The following is a 16,530-nucleotide window of genomic DNA, read 5'->3' as shown; positions in this document are numbered from 1 at the left end:
ACCTGAGTCACAACTAAGTGGGGTGGGGCTGATAAGGCTTGGTTTATGGACTGGCTCTGTCCTCACTTGCTGTGACTCCTCTGGGTGGATGGGGAAATGATAACACTGTTATTACCTCGTTCATTTTCCATATCCCAGGTTGAGATAAATAAGAGTAGGAAGTGAAAAGCATTTATATCCTACTCCTACTTTCTATTCCAAACCTGAGGAAAGCATTATTGTCCAGCAACAACTAAGGAGAGAAAAACTAAAAAAAAAGGCAAAAAATAATCAAGAATTGTGCTTGCCATTGGATGTTGAGATGACGCCTCCAGGGGGCAGCACGAAGGCAGAGAAATAGACTTAAGATGCCTAGTCCTTTCCTTGGTCTGGGACTCCCCAGAGTTCCCCACCATCACTCCTCCCATTCCTTCCAACTTTATTTTTAGCTACCAGTGGGAGGGGGCAGGATGAGAGGGAGAGTAAAGAAAACAGAAGAGGAGAGGGACACAGGCACAGAGGACTTCTCACCCGGACAGAGAACAACCAGGCATGGAGCTCCTCACCCCTCACCTGTTCTTACCCCTGATGTTCCTGACAGGTGAGGGAGGTTAACTTCTTATGGGAGATGTACGGCTTGTTTGGCACTGGGATCTTTAGGTTAAAATTCTCTGGGAGTTACGGTGAAAGGTCACATTGTGTGTGTGTGTGTGTGTGTCTGGGAGCTACGGTGAAAGGTTACATTGTGTGTGTGTGTGTGTGTGTGTGTGTCTTTGCATGCTTCCATTTTTATTCCCACACATATGTATGTGTGTGTGTGTGTGTGTGTCTTTGCATGCTTCCATTTTTATTCCCACACATATGACCGCTTCATTATTGAGGCTGGCAAGGCCTTGCACCCAGTGTCAGATTTGTGTCCAGTTAACTAAAACATTTGTTCTAAGCCCTAGAGGAATCAGTGGATCAAAAAGAAACATGATGTGACCTGCCACGTGGCTAGTCTGATTCCTATGATCCCCTTTCCTACTTCTTCCTACTCTGGTGGTCTTTGAGATCTGAGGCATAAGTGACTGTGTGGTCAGAACTCTGGGTTTATCTAACCAATGTGCTACAGTTTCTGGTCACAGAATCCTGTCAGTTTCCTGGATGCAAAAAGGCTCACGTACAAAACACCTTTCTGAAAACGAGCATGGTTTGGGACAGAGCTTATAACTTTGGTGGTAGTGGTGGTGGGGTAGCCTGAGAGGGGATTGCTTTAAAGGAAGAAGCAAGACAGAGGGAAAGAACCGTGGGAGGGACAAGAGCTCTGGAATTTTTCCTCACCAGTGGCCTGTAATCTTTGCTTCCCAAAATACCAGTTCTGATTTTAAAGGGATTGGTGTTGGGAGGGAAGAGTCAGCCAGGATATGATGAGGGAGTTATTAAAGTGAGTCAAGAGTTAAGGAAGAAATGCAGGTAGGCGGAGAGTGGATGAGTTAGAGAGCAAGCAGGTAGGGGGGAACTTTGGGGTGCTGGGACCCTTGGTAAGAATGGATAGCAAACCATTTGTGTGGGCGGGCGAGAGACCCCACCCAGTTAATTACCCACTGAGGTTTTCAGGGCTGGAATCAAAGAGAGTAAGTGTAACAATGACACTGGAAGTCCAAAAGAAAGACAAGACACCCAGGCATGCAGTGCTCCCTAGCCTCCTCTTGTTCTCCCTATGTCCTGGGTTCGGGGAGAATTTGGAAGGAATAGTAGTTCTGGGCCTGCAGAAAGGCCCGCTCCCTCTTTTGACCCTCACAGTTTGGGGAGGACAATGTGTCGGAGTAGTAATGCCATAGAAAAGAGGAACTTGCCCCTTCCACACATGTCTGTAAATGAGATTTCAGGTGTAGGAATGGAAATACAGCTGTGCACCAGCATGGCAGAGGGCCACAAGTCAGACAGCTGCATTCCGACACAGGAGGGAGATCATCCTTGCTTGGAGGTCTGAGTACCTGTCATCAACAGAGGCCAGGACAGCTATGAGTAAGAAACAAGGGTATAGACTGAGTTCAAAACATTCCCTTCCTGGTTTCTCTCTGGTTGTGCCTGTCTGTGTGTCCATTAGCCTCTCTGGCTGCTTCCTGCTAACCTTATGACCCTGGCCCCCCAGGTCTCTGCTCCCCCTTTAACCTGGATGTGCATCGCCCACGACTATTCCCAGGGCCACGGGAGGCTGAATTTGGATACAGCGTCTTACAATATGTTGGGGGTGGACAACGATGGTGAGGAGGAAGCTAGAGGGCCATGGATTGGGGCTGTAATTGAGCTGTTAAAGGAGAGGCACAGTGGGTGGGAATTTAAATTAATCTGATCTTTTGGAATTGGCTAGGGCTCTAGACCTACCACCCCCATGCACTTTTCCTCTGGCCTACCTCAAGGGTCTTGTTCACACTATGCTTATATTAATGTCCTCCTCCCAGGATGCTGGTGGGCGCCCCCTGGGATGGGCCTTCAGGTGACCGAAGGGGGGATGTTTATCGCTGTCCTGTAGGGGGATCCCACAGTGCCCCATGCATCAAGGGCCACTTGGGTAAGAAGATACCTCATTCTTCCACTCCTAAACCCTCGCTAACCTTGCAATCCTAGTAGCTTTGACCCCTTATACCTTACCTTCTTCACCTGCATATCCTGTATCCTCCCCGTCCCTAACTTGATTCTGATCTGTTCTCATCCTTTTCCAAAAGCACCCTTAACTTAAGCAACCTATCCATGATTCCAGGATCTCATTCTCTTCTAACCCCCTCCAACCAGGTGACTATCCACTGGGAAATTCATCTCACTCTGCTGTGAATATGCACCTGGGGATGTCTCTACTAGAGACAGATGGTGATGGGGGATTCATGGTGAGTTAAGAAAAGGGTAGTGGGAGGGTCTCTGAAGGTCCATGGTGGAAAGAAGAGCAGTATGGTAAGGGAAACAGGTCTATGTGGAGGGATCAAGGAGTTTAAAACCTTAGAAAGCAAGGAAGGGTATTTCGGGGAGTGGTCTCAATGCCTACTTCAACTAGGAGTGTGTTCTGAGGGTGTCCTGTCAAGTCTGGGAAGTAACTTTTCCCCCTCCTCATCCCCAGGCTTGTGCCCCTCTCTGGTCTCGTGCTTGTGGCTCCTCTGTCTTCAGTTCTGGGATATGTACCCATGTAGGTGCTTCATTCCAGCCTCAAGGAAGTCTGGCACCCACCACACAACGTGAGCCAGAAGAAGGGCCTGATGACTCGGTCTCTAGAATGGGGTGCAGGGTGGGCAAAAGATGGTGCAACAGGGTGTGATGCTTAACAGGAGGCCTGCATGCCTATCCTCACTGCTATCTTACAAAAGCCCCATGTTTCCTAGCAGGTTAGAATTCACATTCTTTGCCAGGGCATCAAAACTTTATGAACTGATCTAACCAATTTCAAAAACTCCCTCCACACACTTGGCCACAGCATGTACCTCACCCTTCACAGTGTCATCTATTTTATACATCCATCTTTGGTCTGAAATGTTCTCCATACAAATACCTTTCATTACACTTTGATTTCCCATTATCAGAACTGACCCTCTTCTGTTCTCCTACAGCATAGAGCAGTATTGTGTTTCTACCTAGCACTTAATTTCTTCATTGTTTCATTTTTTAGTAAATTACATGGATGTCCAATTCCTCTTTTTCTCATTTCTATATTTACCCAGGGTAGAGGGCACACTACTTTCTTTGCATGTCAGAAGTGCCTAATAAATGTTTCTCCTGTGACCTCTTCCGTTGTTGCCCCATGCCCAATATCCTTCTACCCTTCTGTTCCCCATCACCATTCCCCTCCTCCTAGGCTGCCCCACATACATGGACGTTGTCATTGTCTTGGATGGCTCCAACAGCATTTACCCCTGGTCTGAAGTTCAGACTTTCCTACGAAGACTAGTAGGAAGGCTGTTTATTGACCCAGAGCAGATACAGGTAAAAGAAGGGAATATGGGTGGGCTTGGAGTGGGAGAGACAGGGAGATGTTGGGAGTGCCTTCAGTAGTACCCAAGTACTCAGCAACCCTCCCTCACATACTTTTCTTCTCTCTCCTCGCCCCATACATACACTCCATTTGAGTGCACTCTTTATTCTCAGGTGGGACTGGTACAGTATGGGGAGAGCCCTGTACATGAGTGGTCCCTGGGAGATTTCCGAACCAAGGAAGAAGTGATGAGGGCAGCAAGGAACCTGAGTCGGCGGGAGGGACGAGAAACAAGGACTGCCCAAGCAATCACAGTGGCCTGGTGAGGCACTGGGGAGACAAATATGGGATGCCAGAGTAAGGAGGGCCTAGAAGGGTCAGGAGAGGGTTTGCAGTGTGGTGTGTACATTCCAAGATGTCTTGCATGTTTATCTTTGTGTGCACACTACTGGTGGTTTGGGGGAGGCTAAGTTGGCTGTCACCACGCTCCCTCTCATTGCATTTCCACAGTGTCTATGTCTGTGTCTCTCCATGTTTCTGCTTTATCTCTGCAAACAGAACTCTTTCATTCTACCCTCCTCTCCCCCTTTTTTCTTGGCCCTCAGGTTCTCCACCACTCATGAGTGATCATTCAAAACTCATCTCTGGGAAGACTCCCTGATCTGACCATTCTCCTTTATTATACATTCCCTTAATACTTGTCCTCCCAAATGCAATATTGCCTGAATGAATTTATGAATGAATGGATCTTATACTCATTTGTATTGATAATTTGCTGCTCTGTCTGTTCTGTGCCACTCAAACATTTGTGTTCGTATTGTGTGCCTGTCTCCATGTGACACGCTGTCAGGGAAATGGACTAAAAGTAAGATGTCTGATCTTGGTGAACTGCTGACAATGTCAAGTTGTGTGTGTGTGTGTGTGTGTGTGTGTGTGTGTGTGTGTGTGTGTGTGTGTGCATCTAATCACACTTCACTTGTTTCTCTCCTCAGCACAGAAGGATTTAGTCAATCCCATGGAGGCCGACCAGAGGCTGCCAGGTTACTGGTGGTTGTCACTGATGGAGAATCACATGATGGAGAGGAGCTTCCCACAGCACTAAAGGCCTGTGAAGCTGGAAGAGTGACACGCTATGGGATTGCAGTGAGAATCTACTCTGGATCCGGAGGGATTGAGGAGGGGTGGGGACAGTGACACTGAGGACTGGGAACTTGAGAAAATGGGTATTAACCACTTCCCAGACGTCAACCATATCCCCTTCCGTCACTTCAGTTGGCTGTATTCTGTGCCAGCTGTAACATCTCATGCCACACAGCTAACAGACCCCACTTTGATCTCCTGACCTCAGGTCCTTGGTCACTATCTCCGGCGGCAGCGAGACCCTAGCTCTTTCCTGCGGGAAATCAGAGCTATTGCTAGTGATCCAGATGAGAGATTCTTCTTCAATGTCACAGATGAAGCTGCATTGACTGATATTGTGGACGCACTAGGAGACAGGATTTTTGGCCTCGAGGGTAATGATTACTTTGGAGAAATGGAGGACAGGGTAGGGGCTATTCTGGAGTGTAGGTGAGGTTCTGGGATGAGTTCAGTAGGTCAAAGAGGGAGCTGTCTTTCCTGATATTGCCTTGATATTTTCTCATGCTCAAGGATCCCATGGAGAAAATGAGAGCTCCTTTGGACTGGAAATGTCTCAGATTGGTTTTTCTACACATCGACTAAAGGTTGGACAGACTCTGACCCTTCCACGAGCCCTCTCAACAGCTGACTCTTTCCAACCTCTGCCTCAGACACCTTCAATCCCTGGCCTCTTCTAGATTCCTCCTATAAGTAATGTTCATTCTGACCTTCTCATCCCTTTCCAGCTGACCCCAGCATACTCTTAGTGACCTTCTCATACCTGGAAAGTACTTTCTTCTTATTCCCTGCTGTCTTTTCAGTGACCCCATCTGCTTCTACTCTACAGGATGGGATTCTCTTTGGGATGGTAGGGGCCTATGACTGGGGTGGCTCAGTGTTATGGCTTGAAAAAGGTCACCGCCTCTTCCCCCAACGGACGGCCCTGGAAGATGAATTCCCCCCTGAATTGCAGAACCATGCAGCCTACCTGGGTGAGTTGCATTAAGTTGCAAAGGATTAGGGGTGGGGAGGAAATGCTTCCTCAGTGGGGACTAGGAGGTACCCCCTCTTAACTCAGGCAGTTTCTCACTTGATCTCCTGCTACTTTCCTTGGCACCTCTTCCTGTGCCTTTAGGGAGCCATCCCACTCTTACCCCATCTTTCCCTTTCATCCCTGATTCCTTGTCCACTTCTAGGTTACTCGGTTTCCTCCATGCTTTTGCGGGGTGGACGCTGCCTCTTTCTCTCAGGCGCTCCTCGGTTTAGACATCGAGGAAAGGTCATCGCCTTCCAGCTTAAGAAAGATGGAGCTGTGAGGGTCACCCAGAGCCTCCAGGGGGAGCAGGTAGGGAATCCAAGTGAGGGTGGGACCCTTGGATCCTGAGGGACCTCCGGGCTGGGGGAAGAGAGCGAAGGGGCAAGAGAGGGGCCTGAAAAGCCTGTGCTGAATTCAGGTTGGCACAGTCTGTTAAAAGTGTCAGGACCAGATTGGCAGGCCAGTGGGTGCTTCCCACTTGTCCACAATCACCTTCCCATTTCTCTGGGGTTATAACTACCCACCACTCTCCAGATTGGCTCATACTTTGGCAGTGAACTTTGCCCATTGGATATGGATGGGGATGGAACAACCGATGTCTTACTTGTGGCTGCCCCCATGTTCCTGGGACCCCAGAATAAGGAAACAGGACGTGTTTATGTGTATTTGGTGAGCCAGGTGAGACTTGCTGGGATCCCTTAAAACTTGTTTGTCGGGGGTGGAAGGAGGGAGGAAGGCACATGCATTTGAGGACTGGCTGAAGGGTTGGGACTGTCAGCTCAGCATCTTTCCATCTTCTCACCTCCACCAGCAGTCCTTGCTGATACTCCAGGGAACACTTCAGCCAGAACCTCCCCAGGATGCTCGGTTTGGCTTTGCCATGGGAGCCCTTCCTGATCTGAACCAAGACGGTTTTGCTGATGTGGCTGTGGGGGCACCCCTGGAGGACATGCACCGTGGAGCGCTGTACCTGTATCATGGGACCCAGAGTGGAGTCAAGCCCCATCCTGCCCAGGTCAGATGTGTGCAGATAAAGTAGGGGCATGGTGGGAGGAAGGGAAAGGGGAGGTGTGCTCTTTGCTTATCAGTGCTCTTCTGGGTTGAGACCCAGATTGAATAAGTGCTTTTTTATCAGCAGTGAGAAAGGTGAGGTGGGAGGGTATTATAGGGATTGCTTCACTAAGGGACTCCTGAACACAGGCAAGTTTCTCCTATTCCTTCCCATGCCTGATGGGAGAGTTAGGAAGGCCCAGGTGGGCAGAGCAGGAAATCAGGTATAGGAGTACCTGCTCAATCTCCCCTTTCTCCCTTTCAGCGGATTGCTGCAGTTTCCATGCCACAGGCCCTCAGCTACTTTGGCCGAAGTGTGGATGGCCGGCTCGATCTGGATGGAGATGACCTGGTGGATGTGGCTGTGGGTGCCCAGGGAGCAGCCATCCTGCTCAGGTGAGTGTCACAACTCTGGTAGCAGTGGACAGAGAGCATGGCTTTTACAAGCAAGGGCTTTGGAGTCACCGACTAAGGTTTGGATTTCTTGATCCACTTATTCTGTGCCTCCATTTCCTAGTTTATAAAATGGGAATAATTAATAACAGCACCAAATTTACAAGCTTGTTGTGAGGAATTGATGTGATAATCCATGTGAAGATCTTAATAGTGCCTAGTACATGGGAAGTGCTTATTAAATGTTAGCAATTATCTTACTTCTGTCAGGAGGTTCAGGGGAGCGTGACTTATGTGCACCTCACCCCTCATTCTTCCCTGTGACCTCAGGGAGACAAATCCTGGAGATTACCTTGCTCACAGAATACTTTGCTCCTAGTGCTAGAATTTTTTCTCTATTCTGTGCCCAGCTCCCGGCCCATTGTCCACCTGGCCCCTTCACTGGATGTGACCCCTTCGGCCATCAGTGTGGTTCAGAGCGACTGCAGGCGGCGAGGCCAGGAGGCAGCCTGCCTATCTGCAGCCCTTTGCTTCCAAGTGACCTCCCACACTCCTGGCCACTGGGATCGCAGATTCTGTGAGTGACTGGAGTACATCCCAGCAGCTCTCTCAACCCCTTGGTCCCTGGGCCCCTCTCCACTCTTGCTCTTCTCTGCCCTATTCAGATATGCAGTTCACAGCATCACTGGATGAGCGGACAGCTGGGGCACGTGCAGCATTTGATGGCTCTGGCCAGAGGCTGTCCCCTCGGAGGCTCCAGCTTAGTGTGGGGAATGTCACTTGCAAGCAGCTGCACTTCCATGTGCTGGTGAGGAGGGGGCAGGAACTGCTTTGCATCAGGGCTGGGAGTGAGGAGAAGGCTGGAGCAGAGGAGGAATTTCTACTGGATGGGCAAGAAAGAGGAAGCCAGGAAGTGAGACAGTTTGGACTCGAGTCAGGCTGATCTGGGTTTGGATCCTAGCTCTGCCGTTTACCACCGATGAACTCTGGCAAGTCACATAACTTGTGAACCTCAGTTTCCTTGCCTGAAAAGGGGGGATAATAATCAAAACTACACGATAGGAGTTGTATTCAAATTAAATATAATGATATTGGTAAACCTTAGAACAATGCCCAGCACACAGAAAGTACTCGATAAATGATCACTATTAAGTATCACATTCTGCCGCAGGCCTGGGTGGTACCCCTGTCCCCGGTTCCCCATGATCCTTGACTCTGGTTTCCATCAGGATATGTCAGATTACCTCCGACCAGTGGCCTTGACTGTGACCTTTGCGTTGGACGACACCACAAAGCCAGGGCCTGTGCTGAGTGAGGGCTCGTCCACCTCCATACGGAAGCTGGTCAGAGGCACCACGCCCTGCCCTGCCCCTGGGTCCTGACCCTGCCCTTCCTAGTGAACTCCGGAGAAAGGGGAGGGAGGAGACATGAGATTCTGGTGAAATCTGACCTGGGCCCCCTTTCTTCTCTTTCCATTTCCCCTGAATTTCATTCCTTTCCACTGCCTTCCTCTTAGCCCTCAGCTTCTCTCCTCTCTAGGTCCCCTTCTCGAAAGACTGTGGCCCTGACAATGAATGTGTCACAGACCTGGTGCTTCAAGCTGACATGGACATCAGAGGCTCCAGGTGGGATGGACATGAACTGGCCAAAGTAGGGAGATCCAAGGCTTATTGGAAAGGACTTGAAGGGAGCAGAGGGCTGTTTCTTGCCCAGGAAAAGGAATTGAGGCTTTCTGTACCCCTTCAACTCCCGGACTCTTCCTTACTCATCACCCCTAGGAAGCACCCATTCGTGGTTCGAGGCAGTCGGCGCAAAGTGCTGGTGTCAGGAACTCTGGAGAACAGGAAAGAAAATGCCTACAACACCAGCCTGCTCCTCAGCTTCTCCAGAAACCTCCACCTGGCCAGCTTCACTCACCAGGTGCCGTTGGGGAGAGAGTTTAGGAGGAACTAGGGAAGGAGGAAGAAGACTGGGGTATTGGTCGTGGCTGCGAGGCGCTCTAGAGAAAGGCTCAGTGATGAGAGGCTGTAGGCAGGAGAGCAGGTGCAGCCCCAGCCCCAGACGTCCACCTCCATTCTTCTGCTCCCAGAGGGACAGTCCAGTGAAGGTGGAATGTGCAGCCCCTTCCCCTCATGCCCGGTTTTGCAGTGTGGGGCACCCTGTCTTTCAGACTGGAGCCAAGGTGAGTTGGGGCCCAGCATGAGAAAGGGGCTCTGAGAGAGCAGGGGCTGGAATCTGTGGGCCTGGGAGTTTAGGGAAGGAGGCACACAAGGGCTCCTGCTCCTCTGTAATTGCCCCATGAAGAGGAATCTACCATGACCCCATGTTTCCTGCTCCCAGGTGACCTTTCTGCTAGAGTTTGAGTTTAGCTGCTCCTCTCTCCTGAGCCAGGTCCTTGTCAGGCTGACTGCCACCAGGTAAGAACAAAGGGAGCCCCCTCCCAGCCTTTTCCTATTGGTTTTCATGGTGGTGGGTGGGGGCGGGCCAGATTGGAAACAGCACTGACTCTTCTACTCCAGAGAGGGGTGTCTGGGATGAATCTGGTATGTGAGCCTCTGCCTCTGACTCTACAGCAATAGTCTGGAGAGAAATGGGACCCTTCAAGATAACACAATCCAGACCTCAGCCTTCATCCAATATGAACCTCACCTCCTGTTCTCTAGGTATGAGTCAGCCCCCTGCTGGGACCTTGTTCTGACCCCAAACTCTTACTCTTTATATCTCCTCCCTCTCCCTCCATGTGATTGGGTGTTCCCCAAAACCCAAACCCTTGGGGCTGATCCATCTCTTTGCCCTCAGTACCACTCATGCTGAACCTTCTCTTTTAAGCATCTTCCTTTCCTAGGTACAGGTATACCTATACATCCTAGGTATAGGGCTTTGCTGGGCCCTGGGGACTGAAGCTGGGGTGAAGAGGTATGGGATATGATCATAAAGTTTGTACCCAGTTTGTGTCATGTCTCATTCCTATCTTATGTATTCTATCTGTTTATCCATGTACTGGCCCTGCCCTCCCTGAATCCATGTCTGCGTGCTGATCATGTTCCCCTTGTCTGTGTCGTGGCTGTGACCATGTACTGCCTGATTTGGTGTCCATGCAGTGAGTCCACTTTGCATCGTTATGAGGTTCACCCATATGAGACTCTCCCAGTGGGCCCTGAATTCAAAACCACTCTTAGGGTGAGAAGCTGGAAGGGCCTTCACTGGCATGAGCTGGGGTGGAGTGGAGTGGGGAGAGTCCTGAGCAAAGGATGGGGAGAGTCTCTCTGAGATTTCAAAGGCATCCAGGGTGAAGTGGAAGAGATGAGTAGGAGTCCTCTGTCTTCCACCTCTTCCCCTTCCCAATCCTCCTCTCAGGTTCAGAACCTAGGCTGCTATGTGGTCGGTGGCCTCATCATCTCAGCTCTCCTTCCAGCTGTGGCCCATGGGGACAATTACTTCCTGTCACTGTCTCAAGTCATTACTAATAATGTGAGTCTGGGCTAGGGGTATGTGGAACCTGCCACCTTGATCTGGTGGACTCACCCAGCTCCCTGTCTGCCGGGTCACTTCCCTCAGGGCTCCTTCCCCTTGGGACCTTTCTTTTACATATGTGGCTTCTTTGGGACAAAGGAAAGGGGTTACCCAGGGAAGAACTGTAAGAGTGTGGGTAGCATGTGGCTGCTCAGCCTGAAGTGGGTGGCCTCCCACCTCAAGCTGGATCTTCCTCCAGGCAAGCTGCATAGTACAGAACCTGACCGAGCCCCCGGGGCTCCCTGTGCATCCAGAGGAGCTTCAGAACATAAGCAGACTGGTATGAGTTACAAGAAGGTGAAGAAAGTGTCCAGAGTGGGAATGCAGTGGGGAGCAGTGGAGTTTCGAGGTTTGAGATGAAGAGTGGTAAGTAGGGGACACTTTGGACACACCGTCTCTCTTTTCTGGTAGAATGGGAGCAATACTTGGTGTCAGGTAGTGAGGTGCCACCTTGAGCAACTGGCAAAGGGGACTGAGGTCTCTGTTGGACTACTGAGGCTGGTTCACAATGAATTTTTCCGGAGGGTAAGTCTTTCCTCTTCTATTAATCTTCTCTTCTGCTCCTATTTGGAACTTTAGCATCTGCTTTGGAGGTAGATAGACCCAAGTTCAAGTTCCAGCTTTGTCTCCCACTAGCTGTTGGACCTTGAACAAGTTATTTCATTTCTCTAAGCTACTTTCTCCTCATCACTAAGTGGGGTGAGTAATACCAACTTCATATTGTTAAGAACAAATGATAATGTGATGGACTCATTAAAAACTAGTTATTATCCTTGTATTTACCTCCATTTACCATCCCTTAGTGCTATATCAATAATCAATCAACATTTATAAGATGCCTAAGTTCAATCAACTAATAATCCTTCAAGTGCCTACTGTATAAAGGCCCTGTATTAGGCATACAATGAGGAGAATATCCCCAACATTTAGTACCATGCCTAACTCACCGTAGTGACTTAATACATTTTTCTTAAATGAATGAATAAATAGTTGGTATTACACGCAGGCTATGTATTGGAGGGTAGTGGGACATAAGATTGTATAGTTGAAAGGAATCTAGATTATGAAAATTCTCTAAAGCTGGGGACATTGATATTGAACTCAATGTGGTAGACACTGAAGAGTTACTGTGAGTTTCTGAGCAGGGAAGTGACTTCCTAATTATAACAGCTATGCAGTATTAGGGGTTTATATTGTGCTTTCCCATGTACCATCTCCTTTGAATAACACAAGATTCCTGGGATGTAGGCAAATGTTTTGGGGAAGTTAAGTCTGACAGACCATCTCTTTCTAAGTCTGGTTCTCTCTCTTTGGTATCCTTTTTTCATGCCCTTATTTATTCTTTCAACAATTAGTTATTGAGAAACTGTTATGTACTTGGCACTGTGCTAGGCACTAGGGACACAAATTAGTAAGATACAGCCCTCGATCTCAAGGATCTTAGAGTTAAGTGGTAAAAGACAGAGAAATAAATAGAATATTATAACTTAATCCAGGGCAGTGGAGGTTAGGAGGAACCATTTCCCTAATTCCCAGGGGAGATGACATCTAAACTCTGACTTAAAGGAGGTTAGCCGAAGAAAGGGGAGCTGAATGCATTACAGGTAGAGCAAACAGCATATATGAAGGGCCAGAGGCTTTCCCTCTTATTACCCTTCCTCTCTTTCCCCATTGGTCTCCAACCTTTTCTTCTGCTATTAGGCAGAACATGAGCCATCGTCAGGTGGTTCAGCTGTACCACCTGATGATGGCTCACGCTAATTGTCTTCTCATCTACTTGTTCTACAGGCCAAATTCAAGTCTTTGACAGTGGTCAGCACCTTTGAGCTGGGAACTGAGGAGGGCAGTGTCCTACAGCTGCCTGAACCCTTTTCTTGGAGTGAGGTGGGGCTGGAGACTGAGTTTGAGAGCTGTGGAAATAGTGAGGGTGGGGATGGGCTGGGGTACTGGCACTTGGGGGCTTTTCTGAATAGAAACCTCTTCATTAGGCATCAGTTGGAAAGTCAGAGTGATAAATCAGGGTGCTGGGGTCCTACTGCCTCCATTCCTGCCTCAGTTTCTTTCCTCTGTCTTTCTGTTTTCAGGTTGGCTTTGCTATAATGGGAGGTGAGGGTAGCTGGGCAAGAGGGTGCAAGTGATAAACAACTCTCCTTCCTATACAGAGCCTCTTGGAGGTGATTCAGACCCACCCGGCCCTCATTTCCCTGTGGATCCTCATTGGCAGTGTCCTGGGAGGGCTGCTCCTGTTTGCTCTCCTTGTCTTCTGCCTTTGGAAGGTAAGTACTGCTTTAGTGGGGAGATGGAGCATGGTGCCCATGAGTTGAGAGATCCTTGATTATAGCAGGGAGAGGTACATTTGTGTTAAGCAGCTGAGCAGACTGTGGGTGTCATGCCTGAATCTCCTTCACTGTACTCCACAACTGTTGGTTGAATTAAACTAAATAAAATAAGTTTGAATCTCATTTTTGGAAGCAGAACAAAAGTGAAGACTTCAGATATGTCTGAGAGCTGTTGACAGGGTCCCCAGGCAGGGCATTTTGTCATGACTCTTATCTCTTCCTCTACAGCTTGGCTTCTTTGCCCGCAAGAAAATCCCTGAGGAAGAAAAAAGGGAAGAAAAATTGGAGTAATGAATGTAGAATAAAGCCCAGAAAGTCTTTCCTGGAAGCTTCTCCAAAAGACTTGCATAAGAGTGGAGGTTTGGGGGCTCAGGTGGGATAAGAAGAAGCCTCTGGACTATTTCCCCAGACCTGCAACCTGACTTGACTTTTAAAGTCATGAGGATGCTGCTAGTGGGATATGAGGCCTTACCTCAGACAAGGTCTGGCACCAAGACTAGGAACAGTCCCACCCTGTGTGCTTCCCCCCTCATAATTCTAGTTCCATAGCCAACATTAGGGCTTTGGTTTGGGGCCTTTTTTCCCTATCTTCCAGGAATCAAAAATTTTTTGCCTAGGCCTCTGACTCCTTTCAGATTCCCTTTACATCCTCCTTCACAGTTTGGAAAGCATGAGGGTTATCTTCCTCCATTTGTTGCCTCTCACCTTCCTGTCTGCTCCTTGCTTCATAGAAGGGAGCTGACGTTGGCTCAAAAGGAGTAAAGTCAACATCTGCTGCTTTCCTGTGGAGTCTGGTGATTCAGAGAGCAGGATGGGGAGAGTCAACAGGAAAAACGGAGGGAGGAGGAAAAGCCACAAGAGACATTCTGTACAATTCCAAGGAACAGAGAAGCCTTTAGACAGGCAACTGCCATCCCGCTGAAACCTGAGATTTCGTGGTACACTCGCCCGCCCTCAGGTGTTGGTGAAACAGAGCCACCCCAGGCCTGCTGAGCTAGGATTTCCCAGCTCCAGCCTTCCCTGGGAGCAGAGCCAGGGCCTAGTGCCCGATTCTCTGGAGCCAGGGGCCCTCACGTGGCTAGAGCTGGAATAGCAGAGACGACTGGCTACCCGGGGCAGTGTTTTCTCCCCAGGGCTCACACACTCTTGAGCCCTTCTTACAAGAAAACTAGATAGAAGGGAGGGGATTGCTGCTTGACCCTGGGAAACCCTTTCACCTTACCAGCTTTGGGAAGCAGCAGCCCCACAGGGTCTGAATGAGAGGGGTGTGCATTAAGGAAGAAGCTTAAGTGGGTGGCAGGAGGTCTCTGGGGAGCAAGCCATTACTTGCTCAGCACTGACTTTGTAGCACAAATAGCTTCTAAGAAAATGTTTCTGGGGCAAATGCAATCATACCTTATAGGGGTTCTTTGGTGGAATCAGTTTTCCAGCCCTTGCCTAATTTTTTGGACATTTTTTGCCCGATGTTTACTGGACAGTCCCAAGTTAATTTCTATCTCTGGATCACCATTCCCCTTCCCCGCTGTCCCCATTCCCCCACTATTTGGTTATGGCCAGTAAAGAGAATTGGATTCTCATCAACAACTGGGTAGCTTATATTTCTTTGTAATCAAGACTTTGGAGACCAAAATAGTTATTGGTCTCCAAAGTACAGCTCTGATAGCCCTCTGAAGAATTAGCACCTATTTAGAGCTGAGAAGAGAGGAGACCTGGTTTGAGCAGTTGATAGCAACCACAGAACCTGCCCTCCAGACCTGGCCACAATGTTTATTTTTTGGCATGTCTCTGGCCTTGTGCAGAGAGCATTGTCTCTGTTTCCCCGCAGGGTGGACAGTATGTCAGATGGTCAAAACAAAGTTAGTATCAAATGACTTTTGGCTCTGTTTGAGTTCCCTGGGTTATTGACTGCTCAGGAATGGTGAGAGGTGGGTCATTGGTTCACCTGAGACCTTATACAGTTGAGCCCCTGAATGGCAAGGTTATGAAGTATTTGAGGTGTTTTCTGTGACTCTCTCACTGGAGATGTGCTCTAGACTCCTGCAATACTAAACCTACTTAAGTGATCATAGAGTATAAAATGTGTAGGTTTGGGAAGCACATAAGCCTAGACTGAGATCCCAGGTCTGCCATTCATTGGCCTTGTGGCCTTGGGAAGTCATAATTACCCCAAGGCTCAGCTAACAATAAAAGGCTGTGTAGTATAGTGATGAAAAAATGCAGACTGACTTGAGTTTAAATCTAAGCTATACCACTTAAAACCTGTTTGACCTTGTAAAGATTTAAACTTCTCTGACTTGGCTTTCTTGTCTTTAAATTCACTAGGATTGTGAGGACTAAGTGAGATAATTCAAGTAAAGCAATCATTTAGTAAGTACTCAATAAATGGTAACTATCCTTGAAAATATTCTGATGTAAAATAATCTGCCCTACTGTGTGTTGTGAGGATTAAGTGAGACAGTGTATTGAAGTATCAGGTGGTGCTCCTGCCCTGTGACCCACGACCCCTTCACAGACCCTGGAGATTTATTTCTCTGTGTGCTTGACTCCTCCCCTAATTCTTATCCTCTGCCTCATCCCAGTTGAAATAAGCCCTCATGCCCACTAAGTCAATAATTAGCTAATTAACTTAAGGTTCTGATGATAGAAATCAAATCTATTGTTTTAGTATTCTCAAGGAACATGTGCACTTAAGCAGTGGCCTTCTAGAAACTATGTCTCTGCCTCTGTTTCCTACCCCTGAGAATGGTGGCCTATCTGGCCTATTAGGCAGGGAGAACCATTCTGTAGCATGCTGGTGAGTTATTTCGAGGAGGAGATTGTGGTGCTGGGCAGAGTGTGGGTTTTGCAGGTCCTGCAACTTGGGGAACAAAACCTGAAGGAACAACAACCTGGGGAACAAAACCCCCAAAGGAAGATGGATTTTCTTGAGGGCCGGTTCCCCTAATTCTTTATCCTTAGGACTAAAAGAGCACGTTTAGTTTTTTTCTCCTTCTAGAGATCCCTCTCCTCTTTATCCCTCAGCACCAAAGTAGGACTTTCTTTAACCCCAACCTATTCTTCAATAAGCCTGTTATCTCTTCCGGAGCAGAGCCAGTTTGAGAAGCAACTCTAGGAACAACAGGCTCTCCCCAAATGTGTGAGTGTTCTTCTCTTTGTCG

The 16,530-nt window shown here is 48.5% G+C and overlaps 1 protein-coding gene across 5 annotated transcripts; it reads left to right on the top strand.

The window, feature by feature from the left end:
- The first annotated feature begins 377 nt into the window (after positions 1-377).
- ITGA10 (integrin subunit alpha 10) lies at positions 378-14,956 on the top strand. Of its 5 annotated transcripts, none has more exons than XM_057500645.1 (30): positions 378-589; positions 2,117-2,228; positions 2,427-2,536; positions 2,758-2,849; positions 3,077-3,191; positions 3,806-3,933; positions 4,096-4,244; positions 4,915-5,065; positions 5,271-5,436; positions 5,573-5,646; positions 5,889-6,033; positions 6,238-6,386; positions 6,612-6,755; positions 6,892-7,092; positions 7,393-7,523; positions 7,931-8,097; positions 8,186-8,328; positions 8,750-8,863; positions 9,060-9,145; positions 9,299-9,440; positions 9,610-9,702; positions 9,861-9,937; positions 10,094-10,183; positions 10,622-10,700; positions 10,878-10,991; positions 11,233-11,313; positions 11,445-11,558; positions 12,822-12,917; positions 13,196-13,309; positions 13,601-14,956. In XM_057500645.1, the coding sequence occupies exons 1-30, from the start codon at positions 532-534 to the stop codon at positions 13,661-13,663; spliced, it is 3,498 nt and encodes a 1,165-aa protein (XP_057356628.1). In that variant the 5' UTR covers positions 378-531; the 3' UTR covers positions 13,664-14,956. The 5 variants fall into 5 exon arrangements, with proteins under 5 accessions (XP_057356628.1, XP_057356629.1, XP_057356627.1 ...); XM_057500644.1 differs by having other exon boundaries at positions 404-589; positions 6,889-7,092; XM_036924379.2 differs by having other exon boundaries at positions 407-580; positions 6,889-7,092.
- Positions 14,957-16,530: the final 1,574 nt, after the last annotated feature.

Source organism: Manis pentadactyla, chromosome 4, assembly GCF_030020395.1.
Source record: "Manis pentadactyla isolate mManPen7 chromosome 4, mManPen7.hap1, whole genome shotgun sequence".
Classification (NCBI taxonomy): domain Eukaryota; kingdom Metazoa; phylum Chordata; class Mammalia; order Pholidota; family Manidae; genus Manis; species Manis pentadactyla.
The sequence above is the reverse complement of the archived record's forward strand: the minus strand, read 5'-3'. Positions and strand labels throughout refer to the sequence as shown.